The following is a 19,297-nucleotide window of genomic DNA, read 5'->3' as shown; positions in this document are numbered from 1 at the left end:
TTGGAGTATGTAAGCGTTACAACCATTTTCTTTTTCAAGAATTTAAGAGTAACGTCCAGCATTGCACTCAATTTCTTCCGAAAAGATATGTGCTCCCCCCTTTGTGCACTCAACTTCATGAATTTGTTGCCAAACATGTCCATATACAATACTCAGAAAGGACTTCGTCATATTGGGGGATATGTAAACTCAACCGTAACTGCATTACTTTTGGCTCAGGTAAGTGGAAGATGTTTCAGGCCTTGAACATTATATTATGGATTAAGTACATAGCGGAATGTATTAGAGTCACAAGAACGAGGTTTTTGACTTCAATTTAAAATTTAAAAAATGGAAAAAGAAGAGAAAAAAGAACTTGCATTATACCTTTGAGCTGATGCTTTGCCTAATTGAGATTTTGCGCAGCTCTCATGAATATCATACTAGGACATGTTCATTTTGTTTCTTAGACCAAAAGTACCACTGATCTTCTAAAACACTATTTAACAGATCTCTTGTTCTCATTTCTGGCATGTGCTTCTCTTTATGTTACCTTTCTGTGGATTACATAAGAAACATCACTGCCACAACTTCCATCCACTGACAAGTCTGCATTGCCCTAAATTGAATAAGCTGTTCAAATCTTCTAATCAGGAGTCGGTTTGATGCTGTTGCATTCAATGCAGCATGGTGCTGTTTTTCAAGAAACCTTTTAACAATCTGAGGTAACTGACCTACTTGTAAATTGCAATCCTGCTGTTTCCAAGGCAGGAGAACAAAAAGATGTGTGTTCGAAAGAGATTGCCTTCAATCCTCATTAATCCTCGTTAAAGATGTAGAAGACAAAAATAAACAGCAAATAGCCACGCTAACACTTCAACCATAAATTTTGCATTGATTTTTGCTGATGCAACGTTTTGCACCACAATAAATGTGGCACGAAGCCCTTAACTTTTATGGGCATCTAACCTTGAACACGTTGTGCCATCAGCGGATGAAGGCTGTGATCCATTTGGTTCACCTTTACCAGGAACTGACACACTTGTAACTGTTTCTGTCTCACTTGTACTCTTATCCATGAGAAGTGCAGGAGGAAAAGGAGTTGGAAGAGGCATGGAACTGCTACTAAGCATGACAACAACAGAAGACATAGTTGGCCTGTGAACTGCATCTTCTTGAACACAGAGCAACCCAATTTGAATGAACCTTGATGCTTCATTGGCTTCATATGACTCACCGAGTGTTTGGTCCATCAATTCTATTGTTTTACTCTCTCTCCACAGCCTCCAGGTCTGTACCAATTATTAACAGAAAAACAAGCTTAGAGAATCGATAAAAATGTTTAGATGCTAAAGCCAATAAACTACAAGTACATTGGCAGCAGAATCTCCACTTACATAGCAAAGAAGGTCTTGGGAAAACAATGATTCGTGTGAGAAATTATTCTTCTGACCACTAAGTATCTCCAACAATAAAACCCCAAAGCTGAAAACATCGGATTTGACAGAGAACTGACCTCGCATTGCATACTCAGGTGCCATATAACCACTTTCAACCAAATGACAGATGTTAGAACCAGTCAACCAGGGCCTTACGGATAACAAATCCGTATTTGTATTTTTATACTTGGAACAGATGTTCTTGATTTTTCTTTCATTTCTTGCACCACATTATTATGATCTCTCTCTCTCTCTCTCTCTCACACACACACACACACACAAACACACACACACACATTTCTTTTCATGATTTATTGGGTAAAAAATGCAAGAAAAAAGATGTTCTTTATCCTTTTCCTAAAAATGCATCATCGTGTTGGAAACTTACTAAGTGCCAGCAATCATGCTCGTGTCCCAATGTGTCTGATCTATGGTGACAAGCTTTGCTGTTCCAAAGTCTGAGATCTTAGGGTTCATTTCGGTATCTAACAGGACGTTGCTGGCTTTCAGATCCCTATGAATTATCTTTAGACGGGAATCTTCATGAAGATATAGGAGTCCTCTTGCTATGCCGTAGATGATTTTGACTCTCGTTGTCCAATCAAGCTGCACACGTTTAAGTGGATCTGTATTGAGTAAACCAGAAAAACAAAATTCAGTTGTACAAAATATAACATCTTAATAGAAAGTGTTTCTAGGTAATACTCGCAGCATAAGATTCCAGAAAACAAATCTTTTAAGAACAACATATAGCGGGTAGCATAATCATGAGCCTACGCTACTTATATGTCCATCTTTGACATATTTTCTTAGTTTGGATGATAAGGAAGCCAAAAACCTATACATATCCCTGTAAGCGGTAGGCTTACAGCAGATGACTAGCAGAAGCAACATACTCGTAAAAAGAAGGAATTTTCATGTTCTTTCATTTTCAGCTGCATGTCAGGAAAAAGAATTGAAAACTTACACTTTTTTCACAAGAGGTTTGAAAACTAAAAGGTAGTTTCTCTAGGTAACTCTCCAAATCATGAAAAACGCAACATCTATGTAAACATGCTCATAAAAGGTTATATTTATACATGACATGCATCTGTCCACTTAAATTTCAAATTCTACATGAAGTACAATATCAACAATTCAGTTTCTCAGTGACTGGAGAAGGCAGCTGAGAGCAAGTGAGTGAGAGAATTAACACAGCAGAACCTGTATCGAGCAATGCAGAAAACGAATCTCAGTTGCAGATGTGTCACATCCAAATAGAAAGAGCTGGTCAGATAGCACTTGCACAGCATAAATTTCCAACAGATTTTTTCGGAAGCAACTTATACCATGTGGCAGGAACATGATTCTACCCTAGTTATGCGTCTCTGCTTAACATGTCTTTCCAAGAAAAACAATTGATTGGCCAAAAACAAACCTGGCTTGCCTTTGTAATCGACAGTCTTGCTGTAGAATACCTGTGGAGATGTCACAGGTAGTCATAGATGGTACTACCAACACAGATTGTCCTAAGGCATTGGAAGTTTTTTCTTTTTCCCACTTTCTTTTCATGTTTAACATAATAGCAGTAGAAAATGGAAAGAAAATTTATTATTTGTTCGTTTGCAGAAGAATTTTGAAACCAAAAGAGTAGCTTATCGAGGTATTATGTTTCTAACTTTCTAATGACTAGCAAATTCTCATGAAAAAATACTATACGTCTGCAATCGTGCAGATCATGAAAACTTATATTCATGCTATGAGCTGCATTTGGTACAACTCAAGACTCCAATTTATAGTGTCGGTAACTATGCTCTATGCTCGCAAAAAAGTATCTCAAGAGAGGTGGGGATAGAGAGAGAGAGAGAGAGAGAGAGAGAGAGAGAGAGACCAAATAAAATCTTGTCGAGGCTTTGGTTCTGCACAAACTCATAAACAAGCAACTGTTCTGATCCTTCCAAGCAGCAACCGAGAAGCCTGACAAGGTTCCTGTGCTGAAGCTTGGCTACCAGATGGACCTCATTCTTGGACTCCGTGATTCCTTGGCCTGAGCTTCTTGCAAGCCTTTTCACTGCTACCTCTTTTCCTCCTGGCAGTATCCCCTGCAAATTATCAAACATTTCTTAATGTGAGGGTGTATTTTCACCAAGCCAATCATATATCCAACAAGCTCATTGCTTGCTTCTGACGGTAACATGTTCAGGCTGCCAAGTAAGAGATCACACATTTGAGTTTTGAAGACAACAGCTTCCCTCAGAAAAGCAGAAATTCAGAACTATTCCCTGTTTGCCTCATTCCAAACATGTACAAGTTTGGTAGCACTTTGGGGATGACCATATCTATCATGACTACAGCACCTCGCTGGCTAATAAAGGTACCTTGTAGACGGGACCGAATCCGCCCTCCCCAAGCTTATTTGCCTCGGAGAAGTTGTTGGTAGCAGATTTTATGCTCCCCAAGCTGAAAATCAATGATTCTATGTCTTCTATTTCCCCATCTCCTGCATACAGAGTTTCATCACTAACCACATTTTGAATATCATGTTGTTCCTTGGCATTTTGCTCCTACACCATAGCCTACCTTTCGTTTCGTTGTGAGATCCCGCTTTTCTCTTCCATAGCAGTAGATACGCAGCTCCAACAAGCAAAAATGCTGAAGGGACCAAAATGGAGAGAGTGATGATAATGCTTCTTCTTAAACTGCTACTGCTTGAACCTGCATGAATTGCAGAAAGTGAGCCAATATATAATATCATAGTTGAGGCTTTATTCTTGTCAGTAAGTTATCCAAGTGCGACAAATTGTTCACTTCTTCGGAAAAAAAAAAAAAAGAATGTGGCAGACACAGTAACAAGGGATGGACGTCGAGCAGGCTCTTCTCGAAGCATAACATGAAACGTACAACATTTATTTAATTTTTGAAATACTTGCCATATGAAGCAATGTCGCGGCATATTTGAATTCTTTTGCTTAATTTTTTCCGACGGGAATGTGTGAGAGAAACATGAACCGGCTTCAGTTTCTCCTAAGATCTTGCGTGTGGGTCTAGAAACGCTTTACCAGCCTCGTCGTTTCTCTGTCAAAGCTCTATTAACAACACGACGGGTCCAAATCCAACCGCGTTTTTGCTTTTCTTTGTGGCACAATAATTTTTTTTTTTTTTTAATTTTCTCCCTCTGGATTACTTGCTCGGTGCAAGGAACGAGGCCCTCTTTCTGTCTCTCACGATCACGACACCAAAAGAAGAAACCGAAGAAGAGGAAGGAGAAAGATAAACAAACTCAGGTCCACACCCAGACCGAGACTCAGATACATGGGACGGTGAGCAGCCCTTGGCTTAATCGAATCCTGGTTTCCATCCATCTTACCATTTCCAACAATAGGCTCCCAATTATTGGCATCCACTGGATTAGCATCTTTAGGGCAGAGGGGTGGATGCCATCGACGCTGCTTCACAAAACCAGGTCCATGTTGCGGCCATAAATTCAAGAACAGGGTTCATATTATCTATACTTTTCTGATACGAGCTCAATTTTCGCATTTGACTGTCAATCGGCGCTTACCTCTTAAAGAAAACAAAACTCCTTTCTGCAAGTAAAATGTTGACACGAACTTTTTCAGCATGAGAATGAAGAAAACCTTGAAAAGACGCTAACAAAGAGAGCATAAGAACTTACTTGTTTCCTGAATTTTTTACTTAACTGCAGAATTAGTGTGGTAGCAAGAAAATTATGACTAGAAATCAGCTGTAAGGTGGAAATGTTTCCAAACTAGAAATTATATCCGCAATCTCGATTGCTCCTTCCATTGGAAACGGACGAAGCCCGGCCGTCCCCACCATCTTTTTCTTTGTCATTCTAGTGTTCCATGTCCAGTAAAATATTTCAAATTTTAGATAAGATGCTTTGGGGTTGTCTTCCTGGCCTGTCCATATAACCAGTTTTGTTTTTCTACAGCATTATTAGAAACATCAACTTCGGCTGCTTAGGCGAGCCACTTGGCAAGGTCAACGCTTAGCTACCTCTATTACAGACAGAATACGAAGAAAAATAATGTGGGGATCGGTAGACGAAACTCCATGATGGTGGTCATTGAATACCAATCTTAGTAAGAGAATACTCGTCATTTCACATTTAAGATGCTTTAGTTTCAGGTTGAGCGAGCTCGTTAAGTTTATAAAGATAAGGAGTCAGTGAGACGTTATGTCCAATAATTAATCCTCATAAAATTAAAGCTACCGACTAATAGACTGATAAACAAATGAAAGAGAGAAGGAAATGATATTTAATTACTTACTGGTTCCATTGGGGGCAGCAGAGGAGCCATTGGTGGTCCGATCCCCATTTGGGGACGCCGTAGTTCCGGGCTGCAAGGTGAAGGGGAACACCTCATACCTCACTCCGCAGTTCACCGTGTAGACGATTCCCCCGTTGCGGCCGCTGCAGCAGGTTGGTATCTCCGTCACCACGTTCGCCAAGCAGCTGGTACAGTTAGACATGGTGATGTCCCTCGTGCACTGCGCCATCCCGTATATCTTCTGCGAGCCCTGGAATACGATCTCTCCGGTCGCGAACCTCAAATTGGACGCGCTGCCGGTCACCGACGAAGAGAGGTTGGCCATGAGCTGGCCCAGCTGCCGGCCGAACAACCCCGGGTTCGAGTTGTTGCCGGACTGCGGCATGCTGAACCTGAGACTCGTGGCGATGGTGCCTATGAAATTGGAGTCTTCGTAGCGGAGCAGGCACCCATCAAGCCATATGACCGCGGCTCTCACGCCGGGGCAGCGAGACACGATCTGAGAAGCTGCATCTGAGGAGCAGCTGCGGCAGACGTAGTCAGGGTCGTCGCCGCGACAGAGGACGAGGCCGTAGGCGGCCTGGTCGGTGCCCTCGCCGGCCGTGGCAGCATAGAAGCCGGTGAGCGGCGCGTTGGTGGTGAGGTTGAGGAAGACTTGGTTGAGGTTTCTCTGGAAGGTGCTGTTGGTGGTGTAGTTGGCCGTGCCATAGCACGAGCTGTCCAGGTAGTAGCACAGGCTTGGGTAGACGAGGACAGAAAGAAAGATGAGGAAGAGAAAGGGGATGCGTTCTGTCACCTTTCTCATTGTAGAAGAGAAGCTCTCTCTCTCTCGCTGCTACTTCTCGGAAGAATGGAAGAATGGGGACGAAGAGATCGAACCAGGGGATGGGCCTGGCCTGATGGCCTGATGCGATGATTGAAATAAATACCAATCCGAGGGCCGAATATAAAATTCGAGAGCAAATACCATTCATGGAAAGATTTTGGCAAGAGTTCTCCTATGTGAATATTCGGATACGTTCATAAAAAGCAATACAGGAGATGTATCAAATTTACGTTATTTTATGAAAAAAAAGTTATTTTTTTCTATTGTTAAAATCTTGTTATAAGAGCTGTTCATTTTCTAAATTATTCTCAAACATTATTAAACTCAAAAGATAAATAACTTAGTATATGGTTTCCCTCAAATTATTTTATCATCCTCGGTTATCCTGGGTTAGATAGTACAAAATGATAATTTAACAATCAATTAAACGGGTCGGATGAGTCAATTTGTGGGTATCCAGTAAATTTGCTTCATTTAAGTAGTGACATTTTATTTTATTTTTACTTTTATAAGTGCCCTCTCTCCACCACTGGTGTATGTGTGTTTAGAACTTTAGAGAGTAAGTATTTATATTATTTGAAAGTAATGAGTCGTTAACTAAATTAACTCAACTCCACATGGTTGGCTTCTTAAAAATTGGCCTAATTTTGCCAAAAAATAAAGAGCTTAGGATTTATTTTTTTTTTCAAAAAGTGTGTCATTCATTGACCAAATGGCCATTAATGCAAGGATCCAGTGGTTGAATGTGATTGAACAAAGAAATTCAACATGTGGGCTGGTGTTTGCTCTTGCTCATGCTAGCCAACACAAGTTCTTAAAATTTTTTATTAGGAAGGAGCTGGACCCAAATATGGTGCTTACACCAGACTCACGTCAATGCTCCATAATGCACCCAACCCATTAAGGTAAGTGCGATTTGATTAGGCTCTGCCACTGGATTGAGAATCATGAATTTTTTACTTCAATCAACTTTGACTTCTACTGGAAGACAACACGTTGGGGAAAACTCAAATTAGTTTCATATTAAAGATTCAAGGTTATTAACGTATGCATTGCTGCAGTTTATTTTTTTAATGTTTACTTACAGAAAACTATTTTCAACACAAAACCCTCAAAGTCATAGCTTTTAGTTCACTTCAAGTCTTATGTAGACATATATTACATCATTTAACTTGAATGTCTTACGCAGGAACGAAACAAAATTTTTTTCTTAAAAGAAATCAAATTATAGTTTTAACATTTTAACATAGTCCAAAATATAATTTTTAAATTTTTTATATAAGATAAATAATTTCCTTTAAAATTTACATATAATTTTTTTTTTTAAAAGGAGGCTACAGTTACCACCGTCTGTAGTCTATAGAAAAGTAAATTAACAACAACAGGAGATTACAAACATAGAGATCTCTTAAGAGTTGCTGCAGATTTAGTGTTTAAACAAATAACAGATTTCAGTAGTGGTGAAGGTAAAGTGCATGAGAGAACGGATAAATTCAATGGCATGCAGCCTTTTTAATAAACAAAAGCGGCGGCGAGAGATTGGTAGAAATCTGCTGAAAAATTTTGTTATAGTAAAAAGACACGGTCGTGATTCCGCCACGATCCATGCTTAGCTCATCTTTAAAAGTTTCGCTTTAATGGCAGGCGCGGTTTGTCTTTTATTACACGGAAACGGAGAAGTCGTAATGAGCTTCCTCTCTTTTGAAAGCTGCTATCATTTTTATTATCTTCTGCCTTCTAGCCTTTTGTTTTTATCTTCTAGCTTTTTGTGAAAATTATTGTCTTGGGCTTTATGAGAGCACGAGAAATATGTCTGATTTTGCACATGCGTTTAAGTTTTTCTTAAAAAGCTTTCTACCACAGGGGAAAAACAAAGTTACGCAATTAATTTTGTTGTTAACGGATAATAATGGTTCATTCACTTAAGTATAAATTAATATGATAATTTGACATAGTTATGACATAGTTAAATAGGTTAATACTTGCCTCGGATCTAAGATAGAGTTTAGAACCTCAGATACGAGATTTTAAGATCTTAGGTTTTAAAAGCTCATGTTTGATGCACTCCCTCAGCCTTCTCTCCCTCTTCCCCTCTCTAGCTTCATGTGTGGATCTGAAATCCAGATTTGAAGTAAGACCCCCCTCTGATTTTGAGATCTATGGATTTCAGCATTATCACCAATATAAAACCTGCAATTTTCAAATCTACAGATTGATAAACTTCAAATTTTGGTAATTTTATTGATGTTTTTAGGTACCACTTCTACCCTTATAGGGAGATGACATTGCATTTAACCAATATGGGCATTTTAGTAATTTCTAAAGTGACATATAGCCTACTCTGCAAGCTAAAGGGCTAATTTCCATGTACAAACATTGCAATATCAGGGTCCCCATTGTCCATACTTTCCAGATAGCTGAATGCACAACTAGAGACTGCCAAAGTGGTGCTCGCTTTCTCTCTCTCTCTCAAACACACACACACACACACACATCTTTGCTACATCCATTTATGTGATTCATCTCACTTGTTAAGAAGGAGATAAAAGAATACATTCTACTTATTGAAAGACATAAGAACAACAAATGGAAAAAGGCCTAAATTTACATATGGAAATACTCAATGACTTCAATGAGATAAGTACTCCTCTGTAGTGGCATCCAGGCAATCTTTAGTGGCATGTTTACCTTGGCATAGAAGAAGCAATCGGAAGATCGGAAGAAAGCAATGGGCTTGATTGTGCAGCGCTACTAATTAACTGTGAATAAGCGGGTGCTTTAGGTACGGGAAGAGCTAAGGAATTGTTTCCAAGCATGAGAACCACGGTTGACATGGCTGGCCTGGTTGCAGCATCTTCTTGGATGCAGAGCAAGCCTATGTGCATACATCTTTCAATTTCATTTGTTGAGCTTGTGCTTCTGAGGATTGGGTCAACAAACTCACAGACATTTCCTTCACTCCACAACCTCCAGGCCTGCATTTCAACATTATTTTTTGAAGAAACAAAACTGATGTGCATTATGTTTAGAATTAAGCATCAAAGCTGCCCACATTGAATGCAGACGGAATATAAAGTTATACACATGTAGCGTTCGTGTAAGTGAAACTGCTACAAATGATAACTTGATGCTTTTGAATTGTCAGAGAGTCATTTTTCCTTGTAATTAAAAATACAATGAACCTTGCTAGCACCAAAAGCAACTAGTTTTTCTAGTCATCGGACAAGGAAAAATTTGATTTGTTTTCTTTTAGGAAAATATTTCAAGATAAAAATTAATGATGGTTTATATACCAAATGAGCCTTAGATTTTAGAAACGAAAAAGAAAATATGCTTAACTTTTGGAAGCTTGAATTCTTTTTGTTATTTCATCCAAGTTGAGAAATTTTTTCTTAAATCTTTTTAATTCATTTGATTGTCCAAAGATAGGAATCGGTTTTCCTGTCCAAAACTTCTATTTAAGAGAGAGAGAGAGAGAGAGTTACATGTGAAATCAAATTCTGGTCTGGGTGAGAAAGTTGAAATTTTGAATTCAGTTGGCCACCAATGATCTCCAATAACAGAATACCAAAGCTGTAGACGTCGGACTTGGTTGAGAACATCCCATCCAACGCATATTCTGGTGCCATATACCCACTGAAAGAAACACAAAGAAGAGTGCCAGTTCAGTACTTGTCAAATGATTTGTGGTGCTACAATTGGGATCATAAAGGTGCCTAGCAATCCAAATTTAGTGACTCCTGCAACTAGATTCCATATGAAACTTCAAAGTTGCAATTATTTGGGATGTAATCAAGAAGTCAAGGTTAGCAAAAATATTGAAACCTTGACTGCCAAACTATAAAAGTTGATATAAGTTGCTCAACTTAAGCTTGACATAAGTTGCCAAGGAATCCACAGGAATAGGCCTCCATCCAATTTATTCCAAAAAATAGCAGTACATGCAAAGTAAAAAAATAGCAAGACCAAGCAGGAGGATCCAACCGCTTACAGAAGTGGAATAGCAAGGATGCAATATCAAAAGCAGGACAAAATAAGCCTCACAGAACTGCTAAATTATAAAAGTTATTTGGTAAAGAAGCACAGCAAGGGACTTAGCAAAATCTTTCTTTAGCGACAAGTACAAGAAATGGAAATTTTGAATAAAAATAGACATGGCGATCTTTTCTAGCAAATAATTGTCATTACTTACTATGTCCCAACAACGACGCTGGTAGTTGCTTGGCCGTGCACTCCAGTGAAGATCCTCGCCATTCCAAAGTCAGAAATCTTAGGATTCATCTGCCCATCCAACAATACGTTCCCAGCTTTGAGATCCCGATGGACGACGTTGAGCCGAGAATCCTGATGAAGATAAAGGATCCCCCTTGCAATTCCCATTATTATATTGAACCTCCTTTCCCAATTCAACAATACACTGTGTTCTGGATCTGCAATTAGCCATCACGCTGAACTGATTCAGCTCTCGCTCTCTCTTCCTCTATCTCTTTCACTTTCACACACACACACATACGCAAAGATTATGCATGCATGCTTACCTCTCCTAGAGTTATTGACCTATTTGAATATTTTTTTTTTGGTTTGTGTGTGAGTGTGTGTGCTGAAAGAAACATAGACGAACCTTTAAGGAAGTAATCAAGGCTTTTATTAGGCATGTATTCATAAACAAGCAGCTTTTCTCCTTTCTCCAAGCAGCAGCCTATGAGCCTCACCAAGTTTGTGTGTTGAAGTTTGGCTATCAGCTGAACTTCATTCCTGAATTCTCTTAGACCTTGCCCAGAGGCTGTAGCCAACCTCTTTACAGCTACTTCCAGCCCATCGGGAAGCTTTCCCTGTTTCCAGAAGACAAATGCCATTTCTTAGAACCCCCACCCCAATAGAAATGAATGTTAATTCCATCCTGTAGTACAAAAATTCTATTTGGGTACCAAAATTACACGTTGTTTTAATGAAATTTAATTGGATGAAAAAGTTGGCCTCCGATTAGAAACTTCCCTTAGTTATGTTATTGATAAAAAAAGAAAAAGAACCGGGGTAACATATTCTGGCTACCTTGTATACAGGACCAAATCCACCTTCTCCCAGCTTATTTGCCTCCGAAAAATTGTTGGTAGCATCTTGTATCGCCTTTAGGGTGATTTGTGGTAAATCAAAATCTGCGTCCTTCTCAGTTGCGTTTCCATCATTATCATCAGCTTCAATATTATAGTTTTGCTTGTCTACAGAATCAATCATAGAGAGTGAGACATAGAACTACCCCACCAACCACGATTAAAAGAAACACTAAGTACTAAATTCTGTGGCTTCATTGAGTATTTTTACCTAGACGTCGCTTTCTGACCCGAAGCAGGCACAATGCGCAAGCTGCTGCTAAGAGCACTAAACCTATCACACTGATGACCAGAAATACCCACCAAGGCTTATGATTTGGCTCCCCTACATTGTATGAAGTGATGGGACAATTAATTAGGAAAATTGAACATAATGCATCATTAACGCAAAGCAGGATAAAGAACAGCCATTTTTCATTTCTCATAAGCATGCATATTGGTAGATGAAAAAGTAGATTTGTAGGTTTTGAACAACGGAGATCTTTCAAGTATGAATAGCAATCTAAAGAACTTGTGGGACATTTATTTCTAAAGCATAAAAGGCAGAATAGAATCACTTTGCAATTACAGTGAACCGAGGATATGTGCTTAGACGAAGACTGGTCAATGTAGACCTCCCAGCAAGTGGAAAATCTCTTCTAGATTGGAACCGTTCACATGGATTAGTTGACGGAAAGGCAATGTTGACAGGCCACCTTGTAATGACGTATGGGGAGAGGTGAAACATAATTAGCAGCAGTGCAAATGACATACTGTGTGAAAGCGGCCAATCGACATAATACTTTTCAGACGCCAGTAGCATGTAAAGCCGGAAAGTTACCCATCACCTAGTAGCAGTCTCCTTTTTAAGCTTTCCGACTCAAGTCAAAAGAGAACGCCCGAGTTCAGCAACAAAGCACAGCGGGCCGCCTGACGGGTGCTGGCCGGAAAATTCTTAGTGCATCTCCTTCCCAACTAAAGCATACTCTGCTTTGACGTTATGCAGAGAAAGTCCACTTCCCAACTACGGACGCACGCAAATCATAAAATTTTCGTTTACTGCAAATTTATTATTATGGTTTCCTTACTTCAAGCAGGCATAAAATCTTTTAAAACTTGTGTTTTTATTATTTTAGCCAATTTAGACACTGTTCTGTAACTAAAAGAAAATTTTCAAAAATGATCAAGACCATGAAATCTAAGGTGTGTTTTTGGTTATTATCAATTTCTTTTTAGAAATTTCCTAAACTGAAAGATAGAAGAGTGGCAGTGTATCGCCAAGAAAGAAGGGCCTGCACTCACCGGGTAACACGATCATTGGCTGGCTAAGAAGGAAGTTCTGTAGCCCATAAGACAGGCGGCAGCTCCCCTTGAAGATGCGAGCACCTTGCTTCCCCTTGGAGCATCCTGCAATATCGGAGGCAGCATTCTGTAGGCACCATCCACACTGGTCTGCAGAGATATCTCTATTGCACTGAACGAATGCATATAAATTCCTCTGTGATTTGGAAATAGAAGCGGTTCCCGTAGCAAACATGAGCCCACCAGAAGAGCCCTGAGTCACGTTGGAGGCCAAATGGTTGATGAGATCGCTCAAAGTCTTGTCGAAATTTGAGGGGCTTGGTGCGTTCTCAGGGTCCGACTGGCAGGCCTTGTCACTAACATCCACAACTCCTTGCAAGCTCACATCCGAGTAGCGCAACTGGCAGTAATCCAACCATATGATTGCCGTCTTACTGTTGGGGCAGAGCTGAAGGATCTTGGCCGAAGCCTGCGCCGTGCAATTCCAACAGAGGTCGCCAGGGATGTCCCCTCGGCACATCACTTCCCCGTAAACTTGGTCGGGGCTCTGGCCGACGGTCTGGCTGAAGAAGCCAGTGAGAGGCCCATTCTCTATAACAGAAACGAACAGAGCCTTCAAGTTCCTGTGGTAGGCGGTGCCGGTTAGATTGGTAGGTGCTACCGCTGAGCAGTTGCTGGAGATGTAATTGGCGCTGCTGAGCGCGATGGTCGGTAACAGAGGAGTGAAGAAAGGGAAGGCATCATATCTTATGTAGCAGACCGCGTTGTTGTAAACGGCAGCGCCTTGAGTATCCGAGTAATTCTGGATCATCTTGTCAATGACTTCCTGTAAACACGATTTGCAGGTGTCTGGTGACAAGAACCGAGCGCACTCCACTGTTCCGTAGATAGTCACGTTATCCTTGTATCTGAACCATGTGAAAAGATGGGTGAAGCGGAACAGGGGCAGCCAATGATTTGGGAGATATTACCATAGCAGAGTAATGGGATTCAGAGGAGCAGCGCACCTGAACTTGTCGCCCCAGAAGAACCGGCCCGAAGGATTGACGATGGCCAAAGCGGCGAGCCTCTGAAAGAAAGACGACAGCAGCGGCTTGAATTGTTGGGGGTTGGGGATGGCGCCGGCGCTCGGGATAGCGAAAGTCTTGATCCAATTGGGTATGGAGAAATTGTTACCGTAATAGTACATGATGCAGAGGTGGAAGGAAATGAGAGCTGCCTTTCTATTGGAGCAGGATTTCGCAATCTGTGAGGTAGCGTCGGCTGCACAAATCTGGCAAACTTCACCGTCGATGTCCCCTCGGCATTGAACCCAGCCATAGACTTGATCTGGGCTCTTGCCGGTCGTGGCGTTGTAGTAGCCGGTGAGGGAAGAGTTCGCAGCTAGGGAGACCAGCACGCTTTGCAGGTTGCGAGCGAAGGTGCTGTTGGGTGCGTAGGTTTCGCCAAAGCAAAAGGGGAAGGGATTCTCCGCCATGTGAACATACCTCAACCGAAGGAGAAGAACAAGGAGAATGAGTAGCGTGCAGGCCGTGCTCTCCATGATCCCAACCAAGCAGAAAATTTGTTGTGGAAGACACAGTTTTGATGACAATCGGGAAGTCGAGACGGGAAGGAAAGGGAGAGGAATGTTGATATGAGAGAACTGAGCAAGCGCCCGCATCCTTTATCTATTTTACTTAGTTTCGAGGAATGATTGAGGGTGGGTCAACTGTGGCTGCTGGAACATGTTTACCTATCGTTTTCCGCTTCTACTTCTCCAAGGTTTTTATGGCAGAACTCCATCCTCGTTGGTTGAAAACTTCAGAAAGCAACAAGGCAGCTTCTCTCTCTCCAACCAGTTGCCCAATTTGGAATCGGGCCATTTATTAAAAGTTAAATCCACACGTTGCATCGCTATTATGGCCAGTGATGATGCCAAAAATATGGACAAAAATTGACTTGGAGGAATCTATCAGTGATTGCTTCCCTCTCTTTTTCGCATTCACGGTACCTTTACAGGCGTAGATTCAGAAATCACCTTGGTCTGGTAAATCCACTGGAGGGATATTACCGCAGTATCCAGCCAGAAGCACCATTTCCTTCTATCTTGTGGACTGCAACACTTCCATCTCTCACTGAAAAGGTCTACCATAGGTGGATTACAGGCGCTAAAAGGGGGAGTATTGAGGGGTGCCATGGTGAAGACCCTGGATCATCACTTTGCAGTTTGCACCCACCATTAATTGGTGGTGCACACAGTGGCCAAATATCAGAGAGCTGTTGATCCTCTGCTCAATTGGAAGATAACCTGGACTGCAGAATTGACATTGTCTCGCAGACGGGCAACTTCTAGGCCACCCAAAAAGTATAAACCAAGTTCGCTGTGGCCGTTTGCTCATTTAGCAAACTTTTGCATGCATAAGAGCCAGAAGCAAGATGCCAACAAGGTAACCTACCCTCTCTCTCTGAATCAAGTCTCTCGTGTAACTTCTGTGGGTGCTATTTCCATGGCGTAGAGAGTTGGACTGATTTTGGTTTTGGAACAAATTTGTTGGCTGTCCCCTCTTCCCCTTTCTCTCTCTTTTATTATTATTATTTTATTACATATATGTGTTTGTCCCGAGGCTAGAACTAAAGCCATGTTCACACAAAGGTAACTGTAATTAAATTCAATGCATATGAATCACAGATCCACAAAAGTACAAATTATAGATAGGCACCAAAGATGCAACAGAAGAACATTTGGGTCCAAGTAGATCCAATGGAACCCAATGATGTCTGTGGTCGACTCGAGCTAGCCAAGCTCGGGCTCTATTCGACTCCTGTACAGCCCTACAAATATCTAAGCAAGCTAGAGCAGCACTTTATCTATATTGTAATTAATTTTTTACTTACATTTCCTTTTTTTTTTTCTTTTAGTTTCATGTGGAAACTTGATTTTATGAAAATTAAATTTTTAGTGAGTTTTGAAAACTTAATATTGGTTTTTTCCACCCCATATGTTCCACCTCATATGAAAACTTGGTTCTGTGCAAGCTAAGTTTTGATCCAACAAGGCATTCACGTCATCTAAGCACATCATAAAACTGCTTTTCTTGCATTCAAAACCTTTTTGGCTGTCATCCAAACGCCTTTTATATCTTATAAAACAAAATTTCATCCTTTGTCACGACACTGACGCCTTGTCACGTCACTGACACCCTTATCAGAGCGTCACTGGCAAATAGAATCCAATTATACATCAACGAAAGATGATTTTAATTACATTAATCTATAAGATCTTTACGCGATGATGATTGCATATGTAGTTAGTTTCATAAAAAATTGTTCCACATGTGAGAAACCTGAGCACTTGCATTCATTTATCGTTAATTAGGAGTAAAGATATTTTTTCGTTGTGTGGATGGTGGTGGATAAAGAACATATAATAAAGTGGGTACTGTTGTGGCCAAGAATTAATCCAGTTTTATCCTTCTATTTTACAGATAATTTATGGTTATACATCAGTTTTTTCTGGTTCGATCGATTAAGACGACCATGTTTCTGTAGTTTAAAAAGACATTTGAAGAGATAATTCTATACAGAACTGCAATATCAAGGTCCCCATTTAGCTTAGTGCTCAATTAGAGCCAAACAATGCAAGGTGGTGCTCAATTAGAGGCTTGCCCTTGAAAAGAATGATCATGCTGTGGTCAAGGATAAGGAGTGCAGGAGATGACAATAACGGCGGTGTCAGTGATATCATAATCAATAATAATCTACGTAACAGTTCCTCAATTACAGGTCAAATGCATGTTGAGCTTTGTAACAGAGAAATGTAGGCACAAATATCAATCACAAACCAGTCCATCAACTCGAGGTCGATGGTAACATTTTTCTTTAGTGAAAGGCCATGTTTATCTTCTCTTATAGTTATTCTTCTCTTTCAACATGGTATGAGAGTAGAAAGACCTCTGCATCTCCTGTTGTTTATCCTGATTTTGAAGCGAGATTCGATACTCAAGTTCGGGCAGATTCTACGATGATGGAGAATGAAAATGCTTGTTGAAGAAGATCATCATCTAGGCCTTGAACTGAATCAAGAGATCGATGCCTTCTTCACTAAAATGCCAATTCGTTTTTTAAAGATCTCGACAACAAACTTGAACTTTCTGCAGACCCGACACTTAGTCACATGCACACACATATACATCTTTGCTGTAACCATTTATGTGATTGATCTCATTAGCTACAGCGCAGAGAAAAATAAATTGTACTTTCTAAAGGACGTATAACTTTGAAAAGACGAAAAGGCATTCTGAAATCGTCAATTATTTTAATGAGATGGATAAGGACTGTTCCATAGTCACTTTCACTCTGTCCTTAGCGGTGTGTTTGTCTTGCTGTAAGAACAGTAATCGGAAGATAAGAAAGCATCGTGCTTGATTGTGCGGCACTAATATGGAAACAGGCAGGTTGTGCGGGCAGAGGAAGATCCAAAGCATTGTTTTCAAGCATGAGAACCACGATTGACATGCTTGGCCTGGTCGCAGCATCTTCTTGAATGCAGAGCAAGCCTTCGTCTCTGAGGACTGCGTCAATGAACTCTGACGCATTTCCTTCACTCCACAGCCTCCAGGCCTGCATTTCAATACTATTTTTTGATCCAACTAGTGTGGCTAAAGAGGCACTCGTTCAATATTATGTGTATAAGAATAAATGTTTAAACATATCCGTTTAAAAATGAAAATTGAAAATAATAAAATATGACAATCTACACTCTCAGCTGGTGTAAGATGGAACCAACCACTATAAATGGCATGGTTTCTCATATTATTAGCACGTAACATTCTCAAGGAAAACAAAAAAAAGGTGTTTCCAGTTATGATGTTTGGGAAATTAATATTGTTTGGATCTTTTGGCATTTGGAAGTTCTTTTTTGTGAACCTTAACGTATGGTGGACTCGTTATTATAATGTCCAGAACTATGAGAATGACTTAGAAAAATGAGAATCCCAGAGTACTTGGTGATAAATTATTTCAGCAGAAACTTTGGTACGATTAATTTTTTTATTATTTTTATTTAATAGTAATATATATTTTATTATTAAAAATATATTTTATATTCAAAATTTTTTATTTTATATTTAAAAATGTATATATATATATATTTATTTTAATCGGACTGGGCCGAAACTGAGGTTTGGGGCGCTGGGCCGGGTCAGGCTGGTACCCTGAACCGTAAGAGAATGAAAAGGAAGGGAGTTCAGCTTTTGCTCGCGCGGTTTGAGGAGTTGTAAATAGAGATATCATTTTCAGACTGCTTAACAAAATTAGATATAAAAAATAACATCCGATTAAAAATTCAAATGGGATTTGGAATGCAAAAACTGACAACAAAATTCAAGTTTAATTTTTAGTATGTATTTGATCCGATACGATTCAGGTTTAGTTTCAAATAAAACACCCATACATTCTGCACCCTGCAGGTCATCTTAGCATTTCATAATGCAGTTCGGTTTCACTCGTGTATTTAAATATCGGATTTAAATTCAGATGTGAATTTAAAATTCAGATCACTTGAATCAGATTTGGATGGTGAGTTTAAAAAGCTGAATTCAGACATGGTATGGCCATTTCATTCTTTTCTATTATAATCTAAATATGTGAACATTCAAGTAAATAGTATACCGATTCAAATCTGATTTGGTCACATTTCTAATTATTTATTTGTCTAGATGAGAGTCTTATCGCCTATATGCCACTGTGAAAGAAATTGATTTGAACGCTTCTATGTTCTTTACAAAAATAATCACATAATTTTATTGCCAAGCATGAGAACCACAGTTTCAAGTCTTCATTTTTGGTTTTCGTGACTGAATTAAAAAATGTCTTGTCCAATTCCTTGCTTAATAATTCGATACCATCTTTAAATTTTTCGGTGCAACATGTCAAGAATTTTAGAGTCAATTTCTGCAAGCACTGTTACGAAGATGGACTAACTTTTAGACTACCCATCCCAGAACACGTATCACAAGGGGCATCCCGTTGGAACGTGTTTATTAGGCCTCTTATGTCATAAGACATAACTACCTCCGGAGACAAATCGTCTCGTGTTCGAATGATAAAATGTCAACTTATTAACGACTTACTCTTGTAGATGCACAATCTGTTAAAAGTATGTTAGGCCTGATTCCTTGCCTTCGTAAATATTTGACTGGATTTGAATCAAATTTAGTTTTAAACAAATATTCTATATTCAATGCTCTTACATTTTGAAAATCAACCAGATTCCATTCAAAATTCGGATTCAAATTCAGATATAAATGTAATAATCGAATCAGAAGTATTTTGAAACTTGAGTGTGTTTTGTGATCAGAAGTATTTTTTTTTTTTTTTAATTTTCTACCTATTTCGAATCTAAAG

At 39.7% G+C, this 19,297-nt stretch overlaps 2 protein-coding genes across 3 annotated transcripts; both read right to left on the bottom strand.

Moving 5' to 3' along the window:
• Nucleotides 1-220: 220 nt before the first annotated feature.
• Nucleotides 221-6,655, bottom strand: LOC116263930 (cysteine-rich receptor-like protein kinase 44). 2 transcript variants are annotated; one of them, XM_031643762.2, is made up of 7 exons: nucleotides 5,693-6,655; nucleotides 3,978-4,112; nucleotides 3,776-3,897; nucleotides 3,289-3,499; nucleotides 1,807-2,044; nucleotides 1,377-1,527; nucleotides 221-1,271 (listed from the first exon to the last, which is right to left on the bottom strand). In XM_031643762.2, exons 1-7 carry the CDS (start codon nucleotides 6,495-6,497, stop codon nucleotides 927-929), a joined length of 2,007 nt encoding a protein of 668 aa, XP_031499622.1. In that variant the 5' UTR covers nucleotides 6,498-6,655; the 3' UTR covers nucleotides 221-926. The 2 variants fall into 2 exon arrangements, with proteins under 2 accessions (XP_031499622.1, XP_049936377.1); XM_050080420.1 differs by lacking the exon at nucleotides 5,693-6,655 and adding an exon at nucleotides 4,960-5,041.
• Nucleotides 6,656-9,046: 2,391 nt separating this feature from the next.
• LOC116263648 (cysteine-rich receptor-like protein kinase 10) lies at nucleotides 9,047-15,341 on the bottom strand. The gene is made up of 8 exons (XM_031643381.2): nucleotides 13,918-15,341; nucleotides 12,911-13,818; nucleotides 11,841-11,954; nucleotides 11,571-11,737; nucleotides 11,140-11,350; nucleotides 10,711-10,948; nucleotides 10,004-10,154; nucleotides 9,047-9,493 (listed from the first exon to the last, which is right to left on the bottom strand). The coding sequence occupies exons 1-8, from the start codon at nucleotides 14,571-14,573 to the stop codon at nucleotides 9,203-9,205; spliced, it is 2,736 nt and encodes a 911-aa protein (XP_031499241.2). The 5' UTR covers nucleotides 14,574-15,341; the 3' UTR covers nucleotides 9,047-9,202.
• Nucleotides 15,342-19,297: the final 3,956 nt, after the last annotated feature.

The sequence above is a fragment of the Nymphaea colorata genome, chromosome 11 (assembly GCF_008831285.2).
Source record: "Nymphaea colorata isolate Beijing-Zhang1983 chromosome 11, ASM883128v2, whole genome shotgun sequence".
Lineage (NCBI taxonomy): Eukaryota > Viridiplantae > Streptophyta > Magnoliopsida > Nymphaeales > Nymphaeaceae > Nymphaea > Nymphaea colorata.
This window is presented reverse-complemented; position numbering and strand designations above follow the sequence as displayed.

Coding starts and splice junctions, on each gene's coding strand:
- LOC116263930 (XM_031643762.2), bottom strand. CDS start 6,497: ATGAGAAAGGTGACAGAACGCATCCCCTTTCTCTTCCTCATCTTTCTT. Junction 3,500..3,775: donor GATTCGGTCCCGTCTACAAG/GTACCTTTATTA, acceptor GATAATTTGCAG/GGGATACTGCCAGGAGGAAA. Junction 2,045..3,288: donor CCTCGACAAGATTTTATTTG/GTCTCTCTCTCT, acceptor TACTCAATACAG/ATCCACTTAAACGTGTGCAG.
- LOC116263648 (XM_031643381.2), bottom strand. CDS start 14,573: ATGCGGGCGCTTGCTCAGTTCTCTCATATCAACATTCCTCTCCCTTTC. Junction 13,819..13,917: donor TTCTGGGGCGACAAGTTCAG/GTGCGCTGCTCC, acceptor CACATGGTTCAG/ATACAAGGATAACGTGACTA. Junction 11,351..11,570: donor GATTTGGTCCTGTATACAAG/GTAGCCAGAATA, acceptor TTCTGGAAACAG/GGAAAGCTTCCCGATGGGCT.